The 23,926-nt window shown below is 43.4% G+C and overlaps 1 protein-coding gene across 3 annotated transcripts in view; it reads right to left on the reverse strand.

Moving 5' to 3' along the window:
• Positions 1–23,926, reverse strand: part of LOC140429575 (hippocampus abundant transcript-like protein 1) — a 123,633-nt gene that overhangs the window by 10,806 nt on the left and 88,901 nt on the right. For all 3 annotated transcript variants that reach the window (XM_072516759.1, XM_072516758.1, XM_072516760.1), the window contains exons 7-10: positions 22,877–22,990; positions 20,049–20,120; positions 18,396–18,508; positions 18,030–18,127 (exon numbers count right to left, since the gene is read on the reverse strand). In XM_072516759.1, the coding sequence (XP_072372860.1) occupies positions 18,030–18,127; positions 18,396–18,508; positions 20,049–20,120; positions 22,877–22,990 (397 nt within the window). The remainder of the gene's footprint in view (positions 1–18,029; positions 18,128–18,395; positions 18,509–20,048; positions 20,121–22,876; positions 22,991–23,926) is intronic.

Here is a 23,926-nt window from a genome sequence, read left to right on the forward strand (position 1 = left end):
AGCTGCAGATAGTTTCAGAGAACAGTAAGTGGGCGTCCATCTGGGAGGGTACGAGGTGGCAGGCAGTGCAAGAACCTTCCAGGGATTTGCCACTCCCAAGACCAGTTTTCAACACTGAATATCAGAGTGTGACAACAGGTTGGACTGGAGCCTAGAATACATCCATGCACTATGGGGCAAATAATTTTACAGGGGAGGGGAGCGAGGAGGCACAAGAAAATGATGAACTAGACTATGAAGTTCAAATCTCACCCTGACACCCCAAATTCAATTAATTAATTAATCTGGAATAAAATGACAGCCATCATTAGTAATAGTCATAAAATGACCAGATTGTTCTTAGAAGCCATTTGGTTCAGTCCTTAACCGGTCTGTCAGAGCACAGCAATCCCAGCCCAGTCAAAACAAAAGGTCCTCCTCACTAACATCTAGGGACCTGTACCAGAATTTGAAGAACTGTCCCACAGACTAATGAAGCAACAGCCTGACCTGGTAGGTCAATTAACACCTACAACGGATAGTGCTCCTTCACGTTGAAAACCACTTGGATTGAGTACCAAGGTTATCAGAACACAATGCACTTTGGGTATGAGAATTTAATTATCACCACCAATAACTGAGCTGGTTGATTCCTGAAGGGCACAGCTACTTGAACACAACATCAAACGAGCCTTTACGTGACAGGATCGATAAGCTTGGCCATCGCACAGTTCTGTAGAGAGAAGTTCCTTGACACTGAGGACACCCTCCGTAGTGATATCAGGCACTGCCACCAAGTTAAACAGAATAGACTCAACAGATCTAGCAGTTCAAACTGAGCATCCATCTGGTGCTGTGGGTCATCTGCAGCAGAATCATATTCAACCACAATCAATAACTTCATGGCCCAGAATTTCTCTCACTCCACCATTACCATTCAGCCAAGCAATCCAACCATGCGTCAAGAGGAGTGAAGGAAAGTATGCCAGGAACCATGTATACTTAATGAGATGCCAAACTGGTGAAGGTACAATACAGGACCACACAAGTTAAAAAGCAACTTGATGCTACAGACAGAGCTAAGCGATCCCAAAATCAACGTCAGATCACTGTGCCATATCTAGACATGCATGGTGATGGATGATTAAACAATTAACAGAGGCAGCAACTCCAAAAACATCCCCACCCTCAATCTTTCGAGGGGTGGACAGGCTGGTCCCATCGTGTGGGCAGCGACGGTAGCGAGGATAAGAAAGGTGGTGCTCCAAAGAGAGCAGCATTTGGGGGGGCTTGGCCCTTCCAAACTTATTGCACTATTACTGGGCGGCGAATGCAGCGAAGGTGCGGGATGGAGTACGGAGACGGAGGCTCTGTGGATGCGGTAGGGGGCAGGTTCATGTAAAGGGTTGGGGTTGCAGGCGCTGGCAATGGCACCGCTACCGTTCGCCCTGGGGAGGTATTCGGGTAATCCTGTCCTGGTAGCCACACTGAATATTTGGGGGCAATATCGACAGCACTTCAAGTTGAGGACAGGTTTGAGGTTGATGCCAATAAGAGGGAATCACTGGTTTGAGCCAGGGAGGATGGATGAGAGGTTCTGGGAATGGGAGGAGAAAGGGGTAAAATAGGATGCGTTTCTGGAGGGGCGATTTGCAAGTTTGGAGGAGCTGGGGGTGAAGCATGGGATCCAGTGTGAGGAGGGCTTCAGGTATATGCAGGTGCGGAATTTTGCAAGAAAGGTTTTGCCGAGCCTCTTGGTGGCACCATCCTCCTCGTTGTTGGAAGAGGTGCTGCAGGTGGGGGAGGGAGGGGTCGTTTCAGCCATCTACAGAGGATTATGGAGGAGAAGGGGTGCGTGGAAGAGGGTATGGCCAAATGGGAGGAAGAGTTGGGAATGGGGCTGAAAGAAGGATTATGGTATGAAGGTCAATGCCTCAACCTGGTGTGTGAGGCTGGGGTTGATTCAATTAAAAGCGATGTATGGGGCACAGTTAACAAAGGCAAGGATGAGCCAGCTGATGAGGGGGTGGAGGATAGTTGTAAATGGTGCGGGAGGGGCCCAGCCAATCATGTCCATATGTTTTGGTCCTGCCTGAAGTTGGAGAAATATTGCGGGCCATTTTTCAGCATCATGCCCATGTAGAATTGGAGCCAGGCCTCTGGAAGCCATATTCAGGATGTCAGACCTGCTGGAGTTGCAGATGGGCGGAGGCAGATAGTTTAGTCTTCGCCTCATTGATTGCTCGCAGGCAGGTTCTGTTGGGGTAGAGGTCAGCTTCTCCCCTCCAGTTCTTTCGTGTGGCTGGGGGATCTAATGGAGTTTCTGTGTTTGGAGAAGGTGAAATTTGCTCGGAGAAGCGGAGCTGTTCGTTTTATATTTTAGTGACCTGGTTGTGGTCAAAAGGTAAAGGGAGGTGGGTTGAGTATTTTAAAAATGGTCAAATGTTGAAAATGTGAATAAAAATATTTTAAAAAAAAAATAAATACTGTGACTACTGAGCAGGGCAGAAGCTGGAACTCCTGCAGCAAGTAACTCACCGCCTGGCTCCCCAAAGTCGGTCTACAATCTACAAGGCATAAGTCAGGGGCGTAATTGAATACTGTCCACTTGCCTGGATGCGTGCAGCTCCAACAACACTCAAGAAGTTCAACACCATAGAGGACAAAGTAGCCCAATTGATCAGCACCCCATCCACCATGTTAAGCATTCATTGTCTACACCCCCCACAGCAAGCAGTGTCTGCAGATTTCATCATATAGGAGATGCACTGCAGTAACTTGCGACGGCTCCTACAACAGCACCTTCCAAACCTACAACCTCCACAATTTAGAAGGACATGGCAGCAGAAACATGAGATCACCAACACCAACAAGTTCCCCTCTGGGAATACACCATTTTGATTTGGAATTTCATTACGGTCACTGGGACAAACCCTGGAACTCCCATCTGAAGGGATTGTACCCATGTTTTTGAGACAAACAGGATTGTGGTCAGCAAATAACACGGTCAACTCAGTAAAGTTTATATCAGTGCCCCAATATCCTGTCCTACATAATCCATGGTGTAAAGAGGAAACCAACTTTTTCTTTTTTGAAAATCTTTTTATTGGCTTTTCTCATATTTATAAACAGTTGTTACTTATATACATTACATTTTTCTTGCCCGCGCTAATTTGCTTTATTTTACAGAGAAGTTTGTTTTGTCCTTCATTTGAATAACTGTACGTACATTTTGCTGCCCTCTGGATTAGTCTATGATATCCCCCCTTGCTCCCCCCCCCCCAACCATTGGTTTCAGCACCCTTCCTCTTCTCTTGTGGTTTCCCCATTTTTCTCCAACCCCCCCTCCCGGGTTCCGCAGTCCTTTGGTTCTTCATCTCTGTTTTTTTTTCCCCTGGCTTACTCGTTGCTGGCCTTGAACAGGTTTTGGAACAGGCCGACGAACTGCCCCCAAGTATCCAGGAAGCCTTCCTCTGACCCTCGGATGGCGTACTTAATCTTCTCCAGGTAGAGAAATTCTGAGAGGTCAGCCAGCCAGTCTGCAGCTTTTGGTGGTGCTGCTGATCGCCAGCCGAGCAGGATTCTCCGGCGTGCGATTAGGGAAGCGAAAGCAAGGCGTTGGCCCCCTTCCCCATGTGTAGCTCTGGCTGCTCTGATACCCCGAAGATTGCCACTATTGGGCATGGCTTCACCCTCACCCCCACAACCTTGGACATTGCCTCGGAGAAGACTGTCCAGATCCCAGCAAGCTTGGGGCAAGCCCAAAACATGTGGGTGTGGTTGGCCGGGCCCCTCTGGCACCGCTCACATTTGTCCTCCACCTCCGGGAAGAACCTGCTCATTCGGGTTCTGGTCAGGTGCGCTCTGTGCACCAGCTTGAGCTGCATTAGGCTTAGCCTTGCGCAGGAGGAGGTGGAGCTCACCCTGCTCAGTGCTTCGCTCCAGAGTCCCCATCCTACCTCTGCCCCCTGTAGGAGTTTGTCCTCCTATTTGTGTCTGGTCCTGTCCAGTGGTGTTCAGGCCCTGTCCAGTAGCTGTCCGTATATTTTCACACACAGCCCCCCCCCCTTCTCGCTGCCCCCCCCTTCTCGCTGCTTGTGCCTATCAGGTCCTCTAGTAGTACGCTTTCTGGGGTCTCGGGGTACCCTGCTATCTCTTTGCGGAGGAAGTGCTTTATTTGGAGGTCTCTCAATTCCTGTCCTCTTGCTAGTTTCCACTTCCTCATCAGTTTGTCTAGTGTCGCCAGTCTGCGCCCGACGTAGAAGTCCCCGACCGTCAGTGTGCCCCGTCCCACCTCCATCTTTTGAAGGTGGTATCCAGCATGGCTGGGGGGAATCTGTGATTGCCGCAAATGGGAGCCATAAGGGACATTTTGGTTATCCCGAAGTGCTGTCTCAACTGGGTCCACGTTCTCAGCGTGGCCGCTACCACTGGGCTTGTTGTGTACCTTGTTGAGGAGGATGGGAGTGCTGCTGTGGCCAGGGCCCAGAGGGTCGTTCCTTTACAGGATGCCTCCTCCATTTGTACCCAATTTGAGTCGGGTTCTTGTACCCATCCCCTCACTTTTTCTGCCGTTGCTGCCCAGTGGTAGGATTGTAGGTTTGGTAGAGCCAGGTCCCCTCTGACTTTCCCTCTTTGCAATGTCGGTTTCAGAATTCTCGGGTTCTTGCCCCCCCACACAAACGCCATGATTAGCCTGTCTTCTGTTTTGGAAAAAGGCCTTGGGGAGGAAGATCGGGATGGATCTAAACAGGAAGAGGAATCTTGGCAGTATGTTCATCATGATCGTCTGCACTCTTCCCGCCAGGGAGAGTCGGAGTGAGCCCCACCGTTGGAAGATCTTTTCTTACTTCCTCCACCAGGCTGGTCAGGTTCCACTTGTGGATCTGTGTCCAGTCTCTGGCTATTTGGACCCCCAGGTAACGGAATCTGTTCTGGGCCCTTCTGTTCGGGAGCCCCTTCAGCTCTGTCCCTCCCCCTTTTGGGTTCACTGGGAATGCCTCGCTTTTGCCCAGGTTAAGTTTGTAGTGCAAAAAGGTTCCAAACTCTTTCAGTAGTTGCAGTATTGCCTTCAGTCCCTCCTGTGGCTTCGAGACATAGAGGAGCAGGTCATTTGCATAGAGTGAGACTCTGTGCTCTCTGTCTCCTCTCCGGATTCCCTTCCAGTATTTTGCGTCCCGCAGGGCTATCGCCAGGGATTCGATCTCTAGTGCGAACAAGGGTGGGGACAGGGGGCAGCCCTGTCCTGTTCCTCTGAAAGTATTCAGAGCTGGTGGTGTTAGTTCGGACACTCGCTTTGGGAGCGTCGAAGAGGAAACCAACTTTGGCATCCTGCCCCTGGATGAACAATGAGGTGGACAGGAACCGACTGCGACACGTAGGATGGGAATATCAGAAAAACAACTTTATAATGGACTCAAGATCCTAGTATACAACAGGTGGCAGGATGGGGTTAAATCATGAGCTGATCACAAGTCATCATTTTGATTAAAGTAAATTTTAACCAGATAATATAAAAGTGACAGCTCCAAGGAATGGATCAAGTCCAGCTGGGGTGGGCAATTGGTGTTTTTACCAGTGTCAGACAGATTGATTTTGGCATTTATCCAGATCTTTCTCCCATGTACATGGACCAAGCTTGGAATAATAAAGACGTCTTAACCAAGATCATGTGTGTCTGCAGATCTGTGTATTCAGCTGAGCCATAATTAAGAGGGAGGAACCCCACGTAAAAGCTAGCTCAATACTCAGGCCTTGGAAATGCTCCTACACCATCCAAGAGCACTGCAGCATAGGAGGTACCACATGGACTGCAGCAGTTCAAGAAGGGGTCTCACCATCAGCTTCTCAAGCTCATATAGACAGGCAATAAATTCTGGCCTTGCCAGCTATTCTCACAATCCAAGAATGAATTTTAAAAAAAAGTTGCAGTGTTAGGCAGATTTAATTGCAGGAAACTGGAGATGTAACAAGAAACCAGTGATGTAGTAATCATGAGGGACTTTAATCCTAGCATTGACTGGGCAAACCAAATTTACAGATAGTGTGGAGGACAGTTTTTCATGTGAAGGATCAGCAGGTCAAGGGACCAACCATGCAGCAAGCGTAAAATAAGACAGTATTAATTAATTATCGTGCAATAAAGAAATCTCTAGGGAAGAATCCAATGATGAATTTATATTGAATTTAAGAGCTAGTTAATGGAGTTTGAGATTAGGGTCTTGAATTCAAGCAAAGCAAAATACATGAGGTACACGTTGGCCAAGATAGAATGTGAAAGTAGGTTTAAAAATGATAGATAAGCAATGACAAACATTTAAACAGATAATTCATAATTATACATTTTCATGTGAAATAAAAACTTGATGGGAGAATGCGTCTAACCATGGTTCATTAGAAAAGTTAACGGTGTGTCAGATTAAAGGAAAAGCTTTGTTAATGTTGCCAAAAAAAGTAAGCCCGATGATGGGGAAGATTTTAAAATTTAGCAAAGGATGGCCAAAAAAGAGAATAGGATGGAGGTAAACGAGCAAGAGATATAAAACAGCTTATAAAGGTTGCATAGATATGCAAAAAACGATTAGCAAGAGTAAACAAGAGATCCTGACAGGCAGAGAACAGAGGAACTATTGTAAGGAGTAAGAAAATGGCAGATATTAAACAAATACTTGGTACCTGGCTTCCTGGTAGAAATCATAGGAAACATTCTGGAAGCAGAGCAGAAGATTTTAATGAAAATAAGGCAAAGAAAGTAGAATTGGTAAAGTAATAGCACTGGAGAAATGAATGGGATTAAAAGATAACCCCCTTCCTGGAACTGAATGATTACAACCTAGGGTTTTCAAAGTGGCTATAGAAGCAGAGGATGAATTTAGCTTTACTAGTCCAGAATTTTCCAAATTCTAGAATGGTCCTGCATAGGTAAGACAACAGTAAAGGTAACCAACTATTCAAGAAAGGAAGACAAAGTAACGGAATTATGGGTCAGTTAGTTTGACATTAGTAGGGAAAATGCTAGACTCTATTAATAGGGACGTTGATAACAGGGCACTTAGAAAATCTTAATATGACGAGGCAGAGTTATAGAGTCAGGAAAGAGCAATTGAGTTTGATAAGTTTGTTACAGTTTTGAGATGTAATTAACTGTGACTATAGGGAATTTGGATTTTCAGAAAGCACCCAATAAAATGCCACACAAGTTATTACAAAAAATTAGGACTTAATAAATATTGGAGTAACACATTAGCACAGATAGAGGATTAGGTCATGGACAGAAAATAAAAGGAATAATGTATCTTTTGGGGTTGACAGGTTGTTACTAATGGAACCACAAGGACTAACACTTGGGCCTCGGCTACTTACAATCTGTATCAAGGGACTTGGGAGCAGGCCCTTTGAGCCTGCTCCACCATTCAATAGGATCTGATTGTGTTTTTAACTCTCAACTTTTTTTTCCTTGCCTATAACCCTGGACTCTCTTGTCTATCAAGAATCGAATTCAGCCTTCAGTAAATTCAATGATCCAGCATCTGCTACACTCTGGGAAGGAGAATTCCAGACTAATGACCTCCGAGAGAAACAAATTCTCATCCAGTCTTAAAAGTAGGCTTATTCTGAATCTGTATGCCCTAGTTCTAATTACCCCCAACAAGGTAAACACCCTCACAGCATTCACCCTCTCGGAGTCACCTCAGGATCTTGTATATTTCAATAAAATCACCTCTCATTCTTCGGAACTCAAATGGCTTTAGGCCAAACCTGTGGGCAGCACTGTGGCAAGCACTGCTGTCTCACAGCGCCAGGGACTTGGGTTCAATTGCGGCTTTGGGTGACTGTCTGTATGGAGTTTGCAAACTCTCCTAGTGTCTGCATGAGTTTCCTCCAACAGTCCAAAGATGTGTGGGTTAGCCATGCTAAATTGCCACTGTGTCCAGGGATGTGCAGGTTAGGTTATGGGGTTACGGGGATAGGGCGGGGGAGTGGACATGCTCTTTCGAAGGGTCAGTGCAGACTCGATGGGCCGAATGGCCTCCTCCTGCACTGTCGGGATTCGGTTATCCTTTCTTCATAAGATAAGCCCCTAATCACAGTAATGAGTTGTACGAACCTTCTCTGAACTGCTGCTAATGCAATTCTATCCTTTTTCAAATAAGGGGACCAAAACTGTACACAGTACTCTAGATGTGGTCTCCCAATGCCCTGCATAACTGTAGTACAACCTGCCTACTTTTATACTCCATAACATAACGCATCACCAAAATCACTGATAGAGATTGTAAACAGTTGAGGTCCCAGAGATGATCCCTGTGGCACTCTTAACTAGTTACAGCTTACCAACCCGAAAAAGACCCATTGATCCCTACCCCTCTGCTTCCTGTTGGCTAACCCATCCTTTATCCATACTAATATGGGGGCAGCACGGTGGCGCAGTGGGTTAGCCCTGATGCCTCACGGCGCCGAGGTCCCAGGTTCGATCCCGGCTCTGGGTCACTGTCCGTGTAGAGTTTGCATATTCTCCCTGTGTTTGCGTGGGTTTCACCCCCACAACCCAAAGATGTGCAGGCTAGGTGGATTGGCCATGCTAAATTGCCCCTTAATTGGAAAAAAAAAATGAATTGGGTACACTAAATTTATAAAGAAAAATAAATCCATACTAATATATGTTTCTAATGTATCCTGCTATACCATCCTTAATAATAGACTCCAGCAATTTTCCTCTGCTGTTGTGTTTTCGGCCCCCCTCCTTTCTTGAATAAAATGGTGGTATGTTTGCTATTTTTCAATCGGCTGGGTTAAATCTAACAAATTTTGGAAGATTATAACCTCCACAACTGCTTCTTGTAAGACCCGAACATGCAGGCCATCAGGACGTGCTGAAAAAAAATTTCCAACATCTTTTTCCTGGTGATTGTCATTGTTTTAAGATTCATTGCTTGATTTTAAAATATCTTTGGGAAGTTTCTGAAGTCTTCCACAGTGACGTTAATGAGAAGATAGAATGTAACATACCTAAATTTGTTGATGCATAGCTAGGTGGGAAAGTTATGTTGTGAGGCCGCAGAGGGATCATGGAGTTTTAGTGAGTGAACTAGAACATGGCAGGTGGCTTATAGTGTGAAGTTATTACTCTTGGTAATAAGAAGAGCAACAATATTGGAGAGGAGAGATTGGAAAATGTTGAATGATGGCATAACCTGGAAGAGACTGGACTTCCAAGGTTTTCTGGTGCTGCACAGAAGCCTTGGGACATGGAGGAAAGGAGGCCTTCCTGACACATGCTCAGAATGGGGTGCTCAGAATGGAGTGGAGCAGACAGTCAATGCCAGGACTCCCAAGCTCAGAGCACCTGGATTCAGTTCCACAAGAAGTTAAATGACCTCACACAAGTGGTCAAGCCTAGTGAATGGGTTTACAAATGTCATATTCTACCAATTACACCAAGTGTCATAGACTTCTCATTTTGCCACATCCCCATAAATCACCCATCAACTATTTATTATCACTACTACCAATACTCACACCTTCACCTCATCCTCACAGACTTAGCACTGTAACAAGCCTCACCTACATCTCACAACTTGAACAGACAGTCCACTGTTCAACCTAGACAGTCCACTCATCACCCAAACAAGCACAGTACCACAATTATAACCTCTCTTTCTCTCCTTCTCTTTTCAAGACAAGGTATTGCATAACCAGACAGGCACAGCTACATGCTCTTAGCACCATGGAGGAGATGGTGTTCACCATCATTGCAGCAGCCATAGCTAGCAGTGGAGCTCAAACCAATGGTGCCAGTATGTTCATGCACCTCTTGGCTTCCCACCCACCTTCCCTCACTGCAACTCTACCGTGTGCCTTTCTCCTTTCCATTACCCAAGAAGCACAACCTGGTGAGGCAGCTGAAGAACAGCAACACCAAGATGAATCAGACCAGCTCAGATACTGATGTTATGGGTAATTTAGAGTATAGTTTGGTGAGGAACCAGGCCCAATTGGCATGTAGCAAGGGTTGGATGCCAAGGATCAAGCAGGTATCAGCTCATGAAGACCAGCTCAGAACTCAGATAAACATGTCAATGTGGCAGCCTAAAAGAGAACACTAACGATTGTAGAACAAAATACTTCAATGCATTGGGAAACCTGCAGTCAATATGAAGTATGGTGCAGGGAAATGCACAGAGCTTTGAGCCCATCCTTTCAAGCAGCATACCTCTGGACCCAAAGATGCTGCAGTGCCTAATGGCTCAGCTTCCACTGCAGCGCAAACAGCTTTCACCAGTGGAAGTTCAGACTTAAGTAATGACAGCTTGCTGCCGCAGGTGGTGAGACTGCTACCTTATAATGTGCAAAAGGAGAGTAATTGCAGCCTCACAGACTTGGCACTGTATAGTGCCTCAAGATAGATAGAAAGCTGGTTAGCAGACAGGAGGCAAAACATTGGAATAAATGGGTCTTTTTCTGATTGGCAGGCAGTGACTAGTAGGGTAGCGCAGGGATCTGTGCTAGGACCCTAACTGTTCACATTATATATTAATAATTTGGACGAGGGCACTAATCACATTATCTCCATATTTGCAGATGATACAAAGTTGGGTGAGAGGGTGAGCTGTGAGGAGGATGCAGAGATATTTCAGTGGGATTTGGACAGGCTTGAGTGAATGGGCATATGCATCGCAGATGCAGTAAAAATGTGAAGTTGTCCACTTCGGTAGCAAAAATAGAAAGGCAGATTTTTATTTGAATGGGTGTAAATTGAGAGAGGTGGATACTCAGCGAGACTTTGGTGTCCTCACATGCATCAGTCGCTGAAAGTAAGCGCACAGGTACAGCGGCAGTAAAGAAGGCAAATGGTATGTTGGCAGTTCTAGCAAGAGGATTTGAGTATAGAAATAGGGATGGGTTTACTGCAATTGTGTAGGGCATTGGTGAGGCTACACCTGGAGTATTGTGTGCAGTTCTGGTGTCCTTATCGAGGAAGGGTGTTCTTGCTATGGAAGGAGTGCAGCAAAGGTATACCAGGCGGATTCCTGGGATGGCGCGACTGTTATGCGAGGAGAGACTAAGTCAGTTAGCATTATAGTCATTAGAAGAGTGAGAGGGGATCTCACAGAAACTTATAAAATTCTAATAGGATTAGACAGGGTAGATTCAGAAAAATGTTCCCGATGGTGGGAGAGTCCAGAACTAGGGGTCATCGTTTGAGGATAAGGAGTAAGCCTTTTAGGATTAAGGTGAGGAGAAATTTCTTCACCCAGTGAGTGGTGAATCTGTGGAATTCACTACCACAGAAAGAAGTTGAAGCCAATATGTTGTGTAATTTCAAGGAGGAATTAGATATAGCTCTTGGGGCTAAAGGGATATGGGGAGGGAGGCAGGATCAGGGTACTGAACCTGATGATCAGCCATGTTCATAATGAATGGCGGAGCAGGCTTGAAGAGCCAAAGGGCCTCATGCTGCTTCTATTTTCTATGTGAGTTTCAATGAGATGATGGCTTTTCAAAGCCAAAAGCTGACTGAAGTTGTTCTGCAAGGCCATCTTGAGGCTCCTATACTGAATGCCATAGCCTTTCACCGGTCACATGCAACCACTGGGGTAGCATTGTAATAGAACATTAGAACTGATAAAGGTATACGGAGGTCATGCATAAAAGGTGATTAGTTGCCTTTTTATACGCAATGTGGAAGACTTCACTGATAACTTACTTTGGAATGTTTATTTTGTGAATTGTGGTCAAGCAGATACTGCCAGAGTCAATGTCAGAGAGAAGGTAAGAAATGTCAGACTGTTGTACTCTTCACGGATGGCTCAGCCTGCAGGGGGCTGGCATTATTACCCTCCTCCTTGTATAACTGGGTGGCAAAAGCTGTCCCCTTCATGATAGTGAGGTTGTGCAGCATGCAGATGACAAAAAGAGTTGGCACCCACTCTGCAGGCTAGAATAATACTTCCACCTGGACAGAGGAACCTTCCAGCATAGTATGGCAGCAGAACTTCCATTGTATGCATAAAGGTACCGAAGTGCATGAATTGCACCGGAGTCAACTTTGGAGTTAGCAAATAGCTCAATCGCTCCGAAGTCATCCTTTGGTTTGCCATGATGATGTAAAATCAATTTGCAGAGCAGCCGTCAACAGAATGAATGGATCCCAACTGCCACCAGGGGTGACCTACAGGATTCTCTGCCTTGGGTCACACACCAGCATTCAGTTTCTGTACAGGACAGAGTTGATATATAATGTAATGTAGGTGCAGGATGAGGGAAACTGACATCTTCATGAAGCTGCACGCGCTCTCTGCCCTCTCGGTCGGCAGGGAATTGTATGCAATTATCACTCAATGGAGAAAGAGCATCCGTGACTGACCTTGTGTAACACTGGGAGATGTTGCAAATACCTCCAGCTTCAGTCCGGAAGGAGCCAGGCAGATCATCGCTACACAAGCACTGTGTGATCTTTGCCCCGCTGGGAGATTGCAGTTACAGCTGCGGTGTGCAGCAGATTTCAATGTGGGTGGCCTATCTGAAGTGTAGATGTCACATACATCATTTCCTGCTGAGGTTCATATATTTGAATACATTATATATACAGCACAGGTGGGAGAACAGATTCCTGAACATCCTGTGTAGATAAAGGGTCCTGCGGAGAGGCCTTGTCCCACTGCCAGCAGCTTGTCCAGTTCTGGCGTTTATTCTCAAATTCATTCTGTATTCAAAGGCGAATAGCTGCTAGTAAACCAGTGTCTGGGAACAACTGGCTTGTGGAGAAGTCTTGAAGTCAGTAAGAGCTTCTTAAGCACCTTCCACACCACTCTGTTGGATCAGCGCACAGTGCTGAGTGATAAAGGTGGCGTCATCTTGTCCCTGTGGTAGCTTTTAAACAATTAGAGAACACGCAAAGCACTTGTAGAATTGAAGCAATGGCCAGAAGAAATCAATTAGTACCGAACTTGCAAGCAATTGATGATCTCTTATGTGGCATGTCTTCCCTGTTGCTAAACACGTATTCAGCTACCAATTGTCTTCAGGGCACTTGCAGTGAACTGAGCTTCAAAATTGCACCACCCTGTTCATTGAACACTACCTCAACTGATGTCACAATGTTAGTGCACTACATTCTTCGGGCAGCAATAACCTCATCACTATGGTGTTTGGGATAACACACAGTAGAATTGTGTGCGCAAGCCATAGATGCCATATTGGTTCTCTAACAATACTGTGGTACCCAAATAATGGGCACTAGCAAGCCCCAATTCACTTGGAGGTTGAAATGAGACAAGTGTGTGTCTTTGGAGAGCAGGAAATCAAGCCGAAAATAGCAAGTACCACCATGATAAGAGGGACAAAGAGAGAGTGTGGGAATACATCCTCGCTGTTAACATAAAAGGGAATCCAAAAGCCTATTTTAAATGCAAAAGGGTATTCAAAGGAAGTTTGGATCTTATTTAGAAGGCAGAGGCCACGGCTGAGTTAATGAACGAGTAATTTTCACCCGTCTTTATTAGAGAACTAAATGCTGCCAATTTAGTTTAAGGAACAGACAGTAACAATACTGGATAGGACAAAAGTAGAAAAAGAGTTACTTAAAAAGTTGACTGCCCTCAGTCATTTCTCTCGAGGCGATGCATCATCAGCTATGCAGGGAAGCAAAGGTGGATTTGATAGGCATTCAAAACCTTGAATTGTTTTGATAGTTACTCTTTATTTACTGTTCAGTGGTAGAAGAGTCAGTCACCAGAGAACATAGGTGATTGGCAGAAGAACCATAGGCACTATTTTTTTTTTTTAAAACCCCGACTTGTGATCTAGAATGCTTCAAATGCATGGGCGGTGGAGGCTGATTCAATAATAATATTCATAAGAACTAGATGGGCAAATGGGGAAGAGATATGGGAATGAGGTTAATTAGTCCTATGAAAGATGGGCTCCTTCTGTTTTTTTTAAAGTTATTTGTATGGTCGGGGGGACAGCTATAGTTTACAAGCAGTTGTTTGGCGATACAGAACTTGATTATTGCTGAAAAAATATGTTTTGTTGAAGCTTTTAGTCTCGCACTCATCAGGACAATCGCAAGAATATCAATGTCAGGGGAAACAATAACTTTATAATAATAATAATCGCTTGTCACAAGTAGGCTTCAATTAAGTTACTGTGAAAAGTCCCCAGTCGCCGAGATGGGTTTGCAGTTGCCATTTTGCTGGGTGTGGAGTGCTTTCCAGTGGGCTCTATAGGGTTTCAGCAAGAGCTGTATCATTTTGCAATTGTATGATTCCAAGTACAATCCTTCACTACTTTAACTAGCAAATTCGTAGTGGGATTTAAAAGGAGCCAGAACATTACCCTGGGGACATAGGACTAGGCACAGAACCAAAGGCCACATGGCATTAAAAACTCAACTTGCAGCCTAGGCTATGGCAAAATTTACTCTGTAAACAACTAATTTAACTAAATTGTACACTAGCAGTATATCTCAAAAAGCAAAGACATTTTAAATAACATTTTTGAATGAAACTCAATCTTACTAAACCTTTTTGAGGGGATTACGAACACGAATATGTAGTGATAGAAACAGAATGACTTCAGAGGCCATTTTACAGGTTTCCTCAATTACCATTGGGTGGAGCCCAATAAATTTAAAAAAATACTTTTAATGACAGGAAACAAAAACAAAGTGTAGGCCATCAATTAAGCAAAACCAAAATCAACTCACCCATAGACAACAGTTCTTAGTCTACAGTAATTTTGTTGGAATAATCACAGGGCTCCAAGAACAGCAATAGAGTAGCAGTAACTATTAAATTTAGCTATTTTTAACAATGTGATTAAATCATTCTTAGTTCTGTATATGCTTGTTACTCAGTGGCACATTATAGCTGTTTAGACCAAGGTAAAAGGGTTGAATTCAATCTTATAATTGTCGCTAGTGACAGTCAAAGTCTCCCAGATATCTTTTCAAAGTCATTAAAGTGCTGAGAATAACCAAAACAATCTGTTTTGTTTAGTAACTTAATTTATTCAAAAGAGATGTTGAACTGTATCCTCACTCAAAGTTGACAAAATAACTACATTGGTGACACCAAAGGAAAGGGGGGGGGGGAAAGAGAGAGAGAGAGAGAGAGAGAGAGAGAGAGAGAGAGACCTAATTTTGAGAATGAGGGGGTATGGGCAGTTACAAAGTCCAAGAACAACAATTTATATCTTGCAAAACGTCAACACACTGCTTCCTTCACATCCTTGCCCATGAACGCAATATTATATATTTTCACTACAATCTCAGTGTTCCCCATTTTGTCAGTGTGAATTTTAATGAAATATGTGCCAAGTCTTAAAGGCATGTTCCAAAACAGATTAAAATGCAACACTGCACCTTAGAAATAAATCAAGCCAAGTATATGGAAGAGGCCTCAAGCAATATTTTATGGTTTCATCTTAAAAGGCAGGCTGGGTCTGTGTTTAACGTCTCATTCGTAAGCCTTCGTCTTCAACAATATAGAATTGGAATATCAGCCTAGACGTTGTATTGCAGTCACTACAGTGGGACTTGATCCCATAATCTACTAACTCAGCAGTTAATATACTACCATGAATAACTGAGTTCGTGAAAATTTTGTTAACATTCACGAGCATGTTCCACAGCAGCTGGCACATTCATTAACTTGTGCACGTAAGATGCTACGTACAATACTAATTGCAATCGTATGCCCATATTCCTTCTACAATGGCTGTAATGCTATGCAGTGTGCAAGTAAATGTGCAAAATTACTGTGCAACTTGGTATGGGTAGCTGATCCAAGACTTGGATGTGCACAGTACAGTCCTGGTAATTGGCCAGGAAACATGGCTGGTGTCGGAAGGCAACAGTGTTGTCTGCGCTTGCTGCCATAACAATTGTCAATGTGTGCTAATTGCTCTCATTCCTTATCAGAATTTCTAATATTTCACAAATATAGATAGTTCTATTAGAGGTTATTGAAATCTCTCTGGATCAGTCAACTCCTGGAACTAGATAACGGGCGGCACAGTAGTTAGCATTGCTGCTTCATAGCACCAAGTCTGGTATTGTCAAAGGGCTGAGGGGCCAGTACTTTAGTGTGGGCCGAAATAAATCACTAGGTGAATGGATTCTTGGGTCAGAAACACTGAGCAGTTGCAACAAGTCAGGAGTGGGGCTAAAGGCAGTGAGCGAGGCGGCGAACAGCCAGCACAAGTCATTTATTGCACGTGGTTAAGTGAGCTCAACGACTATCCTGTGCTTCGATATTATCCCCATCTCTACTGTCACAATTCCATCGCTCACTGGATTTCCAGGGCTAGGACTGTGTTCATGCCCCTGAATCCCACACACTCCCTGTGTTAACAAAAGTGCAGTCCGCAGCTCTTCTGGCACTTGCCGCGACCCACCCGCGCATTGCAACCTGGAAAAACCCCTGACCAACGTTATCACCAAGTCCCAAAGCAGAGCTTGAACTTAACCTTCTGACTCAGGGGTGAGAAGTCAAAGATGCCTCTGTATTGAACACCAATCAGCTCACAATGTAGTAGCAATTTTACTGTTATACATACAGAAAATAAACTATCATGAAGCAAGTCACACTTTCAGAACCCCTACATTAATCAATAATCAGCAGATTAGTATATTTGCAGTCCTCAACTCATAGAACCATACAACACAGGAGGGGGTCATTTGGTTCTTTGAAAGAGCTATCCCACTCAGCTGCTCTATCGCTGTAGCTCTGTAAATGTTTCCTTTTCATGCTGTCATGCGAGAGTGCCTTTAAGACATGGATGTTTAAGCAATGTACCTTTAAGAAAATAGTGATGTCATAGAGTGGGTGGAGTTCAGCTCAGTTCAGCCATTTTGCAGTCTGTGTTTTGCAGGTTTTTAGTTTCAGTTTTGAAAAGAACCTGGCTGTTTTTGCTGAGAGCAGCTAAAAAGTGCCTGGCTGTTTTGCTGGAGCTGAAGGCAACCAAGCTAATATATCTCTGCCATTCTACAGAAAATATATATATCCTTTAACCTGATGTGACACTGTTTAAAGGTGTTAAGTCTCTTGGAAGTTTGAAGGAACATTTTAAGGAGTTATTTACTGTTGCAATATTTTCTGAGTTATCTTTGAATAAGGGGTGTTTAGAGATCCAATGTTTATTTAAGATGTTAAGTTGAGTTCATGGAATAAACAGAGTTTTGTGTTTAAAACCCACGTGTCCATAATTGTAATATCACACCTAGGGTAAAAGCCGTGTGCTCGGAAAAGCAACAAATCCATTAAAGGGAGAGGTTGGTCGAACTCCATGATATATTTTGGGGTTCTGAAAATGCCTCGCCCATAACAATGCATATATCAAATTCCATTTGAAACATATAGAATATCTACAGTGCAGAAGGAGGCCATTCAGCCCATCGAGTCTGCATCGACCCGTGAAAGAACACTCCACCCAAGCCCACACCTTCTACCCGTAATCCTGTAACCCGTCTAAACTTTAGACACTAAGGGGCAATTTAGCATGGCCAACCCACCTAACCTGCACATCTTTGGACTGTGGGAGGAAACCGGAGCACCCGGAGGAAACCCACGCAGACATGGAGAGAATGTGCAAACTAAACTCCACAGATAGGTACCAAAGGTCAGAATTGAATCCGGGTCCCCGGCGCTGCAAGGCAGCAATGCTAACCACTGTGCCACCCCCAACTTCCACAAATCTCCCAGATCACAACATGCCATGCAAAGAAAAACAATTTTTCCTCCGATTCTTTTGCCTCATATATATTCAAAAAGCTTAACTCTGAATTAATAAGAGGCACAGTGAGAAAATCTGGCTAAAAGTGCCAATACAGTAAAAGCAATTTATCTTCTAAATCTTACTGTCAAAATGGAATCCACTGCATGCATCAACATGGTATTCTAAGCTGCTAGAACGTAGATTTGCTCTTCGAACTTTTACGTTGGCCAATACCTCAATTGTCATTCCTCATTTCAATCATAAATTGAATGTTAACTAAGAATGAAATTTGCTTGCTGCAATCAAAATTGTGATGGTGAATCACTCACCCTGTTGATCAGAATCTGCATTTCTTGAAACCAGAGCACTGACTGCTGGAAAAGTAATACTGGACATTGCTGCCACAGCTCCTGCTGCCCACATCATCCTAAGAAAGCAAATGGCAATTAAAGACAGTGCCAGAATATTTACTTAAAATATCCTGTTCATATGGTTGTGAGAGGCTCACCCTTCCCACTCAGGATCAAAATTATAATTTGTATCTTGAGATCTTGAAACCAGACATAAATGCAGACCGACACAAACATACACCAGGCATTCAAAATTCTACATAACCGGTTTGTGTTGTCACTGGATTTCTATAACAGCATTTTACAAAATACATGTCAAAGTCCCAGTGAAGCATGCCTGCTTACCAGGGCTGGGATCCAAAGCCGTACCAAGCCAACTGTAACATCTGAAATCCGAGGCCTAGGAGAACAGTGTTCTTATTACCAATGGACCTCATTAGGATACTAAGAAATACAGTCTGTGAAAACAAAAATATGGTTAAAAAATCATTAATGCGAGCCTAATTTCTTTTAAAGAACTTTTGCACCTGTAACGATGAAGAATCTACTTAGTAGGAGAATGGAGGCGAAATATTTTATTCCTGCAGAAAATAAAAAATCTTAACACCATCCTTGATTCACCAATAGCCAACTTTTAACATTCTGACAAGCAACAATGAAGTTATTAAAAATCTGTTGTTTGAATACTGATGCATAAAACACTTGTTGGTTACATGTTTCTACTCAGGTCCTATCCATAACTTCTTGGATAGAAGTTAACTCTGCCCAGCATATTTGCGTAATAGCAGAGTTACAAAACACACTTTCTGAAAGGGTCCCAAATTATTCATTATGAAGGTTCAATGAATAAATGACCACAAAATCTGGCACCGAGACAAAATCACAAGATCCCAGAGTTAGCCCTTTTCAGTTAAGTTACTGTTATGGGAACAATAAAACAAACATCACGGCTTACACTCATGGTTACCATCCAGTTAGCCCAACTAGAAACTGCAGGTGTAGCAAAAGAGGTCAGGTGTGCCGTAGTACCCCCAGAGTCAATTTGTCTACTAACACCAAAAGATGAAAAACATCCATTTGGGCCAGAGTTGTCCTCCATCCATGAATTCACCAAAATAAATATTCCTTTTCAACAAAATGAATTAACCATAACCACAAACCAAGAAAATTTTAGTCAGAGATGCAATAATGAAAGGATGGCTCTGCTGTAACATCTGTACACGTGGAATCACATCTGATCAAGGCTCATAAGAATGGGATAAGATTGGAAATATAATACAGGAATGTGAACTCATTAAAATCAATGCCAGTGACAAAATGGAACTAGGACAACTGGAAGAGAACGGATCGTACAAGAGAGTGGGCAAAACATTGGCAGACTGAGTATAATGTGGGAAGACGTGAACTTGCCCACTTTGCCAGGAAGAATTAAAAAAGCATTATATTATTTAAATAAAGATATTTTGAACAACCCTGAGGTACAGAGGGGCGTGTGTGTCTTGGTACATGAATCACAAAAAGTTAACATGCATGCAAGTGATTAGGAAAGCAAATTGAATGTTGGTCTTTATCGAGGATGGTAGAATCCATTCCCTGAAGGACATTAGTGAATTGGATGGGTATTTTAATGGTAGATTTATGGTCACCATTACAAAGGCTAGCTTTAGAATCCAGACTGATTAAGTGAATTTTGAATTCCACCAGCTGTCTTAGTGAGATTTGATCCAGTGTTCCCAGAACCGACATTACCACTATGCCACCATCTCCCTCAAATCATTATTTATTACTACCAATGTTGCTTCATTATTCTTTAGTAGTGGTTGAATATTATCTTGCACCTATTTGTGACCACACATGTGGGTCACAAGTAGGTGTAGGGCCTGAACTGGTAATTTTTAAACTACCAAAAGCTTTAGATAAAATTTCTTGGTGGCAAATCATTACATGTTTGAAGAACAGATTGTAGCACAGGTAGACCAACAATTATTCAACACTTACCTGCGCTATTATAGAGAGGATTCCCACTACAGCTATAAAGGCTGCTAAATTCCCAGCAGAAAAGTCGATGACCTATTAAAAGAGGAAAGGTTGCAAACAGGTGAAACAAACATTTTGATATTGATGACTTACTCTGCTAATAGATAGCTATGCAAGTTAAAATGGCCAAAATAACCACATCAGCATTTAAAAAGCACTTTTTCTATCATCGTGGTTTCTAACATTTGATTAATGATCAAAGAAAATATATACATCCTACAGATGACGAGTAAAAGTTATCTTCTCCGATATGGGCTGAATTGCTGATTTCCACCACGTAGCAAAGACACTCCAAATACGGTCAGTGCCCTGGGTTCAGGCAAGGGCGGTGGCAGAGAAAATAAATAAATAAAAGGGAGAATCAAGACACAAGAACACAAGGATTATGGTGGGGGAGGAGGCTAATGAACCCTTTGAGCTTGCTTCATCTATCGATAACATTATAGCAGATCTGATTTGGGTCTTCACGCCACTTTCCTGTCCACTCCCATAGCCTCCAATCCCTGGTTTATCAAAAATCTACTTTAGTTTTTAAATATATTCCTGACTTGGCCTTCAATGCTTTCTAGGGGACCAAAGCTGTACACGTAGGAGACCAAAGCTGTACACAGTATAATGTGGCCTCTCCAATACCCTGTACAGCTACAGCAAATATGTCCCTCCTGTTATGTTTGATTCCGCTTGCAATACAGGTTAACGTTCCATTTGCCTTCCTTATTACCTGCATACCAACTATTTGCAAATCCTGTATCAGGATACCCAGATCTCCCTGTACCTCAAAGAGTTCTGCAGTCTCACTCCATCAAAATAATATATTGCTTCTCTATTCCTCCAGACAAAGTGGACAAGTTACATTTTTCCCACATTATACACCATCTGCCAAATATTTGCCCACTCTAGCTAAACTCCTTCTCGACTCCACGTCTTCTTGTCAATTACTTTCCCCAACCCAGCTTTGTGCCATCAGCAGTTTAACTACCATATATTCGGTCCTTTGTCCAAGTCATTGATATAGATTGTACGTAGTTGACGTCTGGGCACTGACCCTTGCGTCACTTCACCAGTAACAGCATGCCAACTTGAAAATGATCCATCTATCCCTACTTCCTGTTAGCTGACCAATTAGTCACCCATGCTAATATATTAGCCCCTCCAGAATCATCCACTCTTAAAAGCCCCCACTTTTTTCTCCCTCTATACTCCATTCTTTTTTGTTTAATTTAGAGTACCCAATTATTTCTTTTCCCAATTAAGGGGCAATTTAGCGTGGCCAATCCACCTAGCGTGCACATCTTTGGGTTGTGGGGGTGAAACCCACGCAAGCATGGGGAGAATGTGTAAACTCTACACGGACAGTGACCCAGGGACGGAATTCGAACCCGGGTCCTCAGCGCCATAGTTCCAGTGTTAACCACTGCGCCACGTGCTGCCCCCTGTATATTCCATCGTACAGTGTAGCTACTGTTAGGAGGGCTGTAAACTACTCCTGCAAATGACTTCTTTGGTGGATTCTCCGGCTTCCCAGCCACATGTTGCGTGGCAGTGGGATTCTCTGCTCCCGCCGCTGTCAATGGGCATTCCCATTGAAACCACCCCACAGCGCCGGGATACCCGTGGGTGGGATGCGCTGTCGGTGGGACAGGAGAATTCCACCCACCAGCAAACAGCCTGAGAATTCTAGCCCTTATCGTCCCTATTTCTTCTCTCTACCCAAAAGGATTCTGCCCCTTGATCAGTAGTGAGGTCAACTCTCACTACTGTACTAAACAGAGGTACCCCACCATCTTTTCCTCGCTTTCTTTCTTTCTGAAATGTCAAATACCCTTGTGTAGACCTCCACCTGGGTCACCTTGCAACTACACAATGGCCATCAGGTTATACATATTTATCCCTATTTGTGTTATCAATTAATTTGGACACAAAGCGATAATTCTAACATTTTAACAATTCTCGCAAACTCTGACCATATCTGCTGGAGCACTTGCACTGTCTCTTCCTCTTACACTCCGCTTATTACTTAGGTCGTTATCTTGCTCTATTGCCTTGCTATTTCTCAATTTTACCACATCTCCCCTCACATGAGCCTTACCTTCACTATTTAGTTTAAAATCCTTTCACCCACCCTAGTTTTAGGACTCACCAGAAAACTGGTCCCATCACAGTTCAGGTCCTTCCCCCCCAACCCCCAGTACTGATGCCAGTACTCTTGCATTCAACACCCTAATCTCATTTACCCTATCCTAATTTACTTATGCGCCGCTAGTAATTCAAAGATAATCATTTTTGGGGTTCTGCCTTTTGATTTAAGTCATCCGGGATTCTCCTTCAGATCAATATTCTGCTGCAAGGGCGCACGCCTAAAGTTAACATTGTGCTGTGACCCTCATTCAAAGCCAGGTGATCTGCTGACATGTTAAAAGCTCAAATATAAATAATGGTTACTTGGGAAAAATGTCACAGTCAATTGATGCCTGCAGAGCTACATCCCTGGAAATGATAAGCATATTCAACGAAGGAGCAGCGGTGGAAAAAAACTGGCATGGAGGTTTTCCTTCTCAAAATCACGTTCAGTTTAAAAGCCAAAAGGACATCTTTACATAATTACTAGCCTTCGGTAATAAAACCCAATTTTCATGAGGCTAGAATGTGCTCTATAAAAATCAGTGTTTCAGCCTGCATTCTCATGTTTACAACAGATTAATAACCATGCTGGTCAACTAAATAACAATTCTTGAAAATGTATAAGGCAGCAGGAAATGCTTGAGGGGGAAAAACATTGGCAGACACACCTGTTTAAGATAAAGGAAAAAGCTGGAGTATTGTCCAGCCTCAGGCAGGTATGAAAGAAATACAGTTATACAGATGAGCAGCACAGTGGTGTCCTTCCCAACCTTCTTCAAGGACTGTAACAAAAGAAACAACGTTACCGTACAAATGTTGTCAGCTTTAAGTTGCTTATTCACATTGTATGGTACAAGTTCAGATCAGAAACACACAACCTTCAATGCTTGATCCAGCATCCTGGAATTTAATGGCACTGCACGAGAAATACAAAACAATGCAGTTGTAAAGATAGTAGCAGGATTGGTGGCAAAAAGACTGGGATTAACAGTGGTCTTGAAATTCCTGAAGACAAACAGGGATGGATAGTAGATTCTGGAAGTAATTTTGCATTTGTTACAGCATTTGGCAGGCCCCACCTGGCTGTGAGCCTCAGTATCACATCTAAGGTACAACCTGCCTCTTTGGGCCAGATTAACTTCTCGCCCAATTCTTAGCTGCAATTAAAGCCGTGAATGGGTGATTTGGACAATGAATGAGATTGCTGGATAAAGCAGTTTATTCGATTTTGAAGATCTTGTATAACTGGTACAAACATTCGCATTTGTAAAAGCTGCTTTTAAATCAAACATTTGTGTACTGAGCCTTTTTGTTTTTTTCACTTAATTGTTCACAACATTGCCCCCAACATTATTAAATTCTCAGTCTGCTCAAAAAAATGCAACGCAATCTAGACTGGTCCAACTAATGCTGCAAGATGAACGAGTGCTTCCATGAAAGATGAAATTTGACATCACCAATGTGCAACACTGCCAAATAAAATCGGTGCATTCAGGAATTAATGAATAAAACAGCTTGTACTTGTAGTGCCTTTAACATAGTCAAACTTCTTAAGGTGCTTCACCAGAGCATTACACAACAGAATTTTCACACCGAGCCTTATAAAGAGATATTACAGCAGGTGACCAAAAACTTGGTTAAAAGCATGTTTTTAAGGAGCAGAGCAGAGATGTGGAGTGTTGAGGGAAGAAATTCCAAGGCTCAAGGCCTTGGTAGCC

This window comes from Scyliorhinus torazame, chromosome 9 (assembly GCF_047496885.1).
Source record: "Scyliorhinus torazame isolate Kashiwa2021f chromosome 9, sScyTor2.1, whole genome shotgun sequence".
Taxonomy (NCBI): Eukaryota; Metazoa; Chordata; class Chondrichthyes; order Carcharhiniformes; family Scyliorhinidae; genus Scyliorhinus; species Scyliorhinus torazame.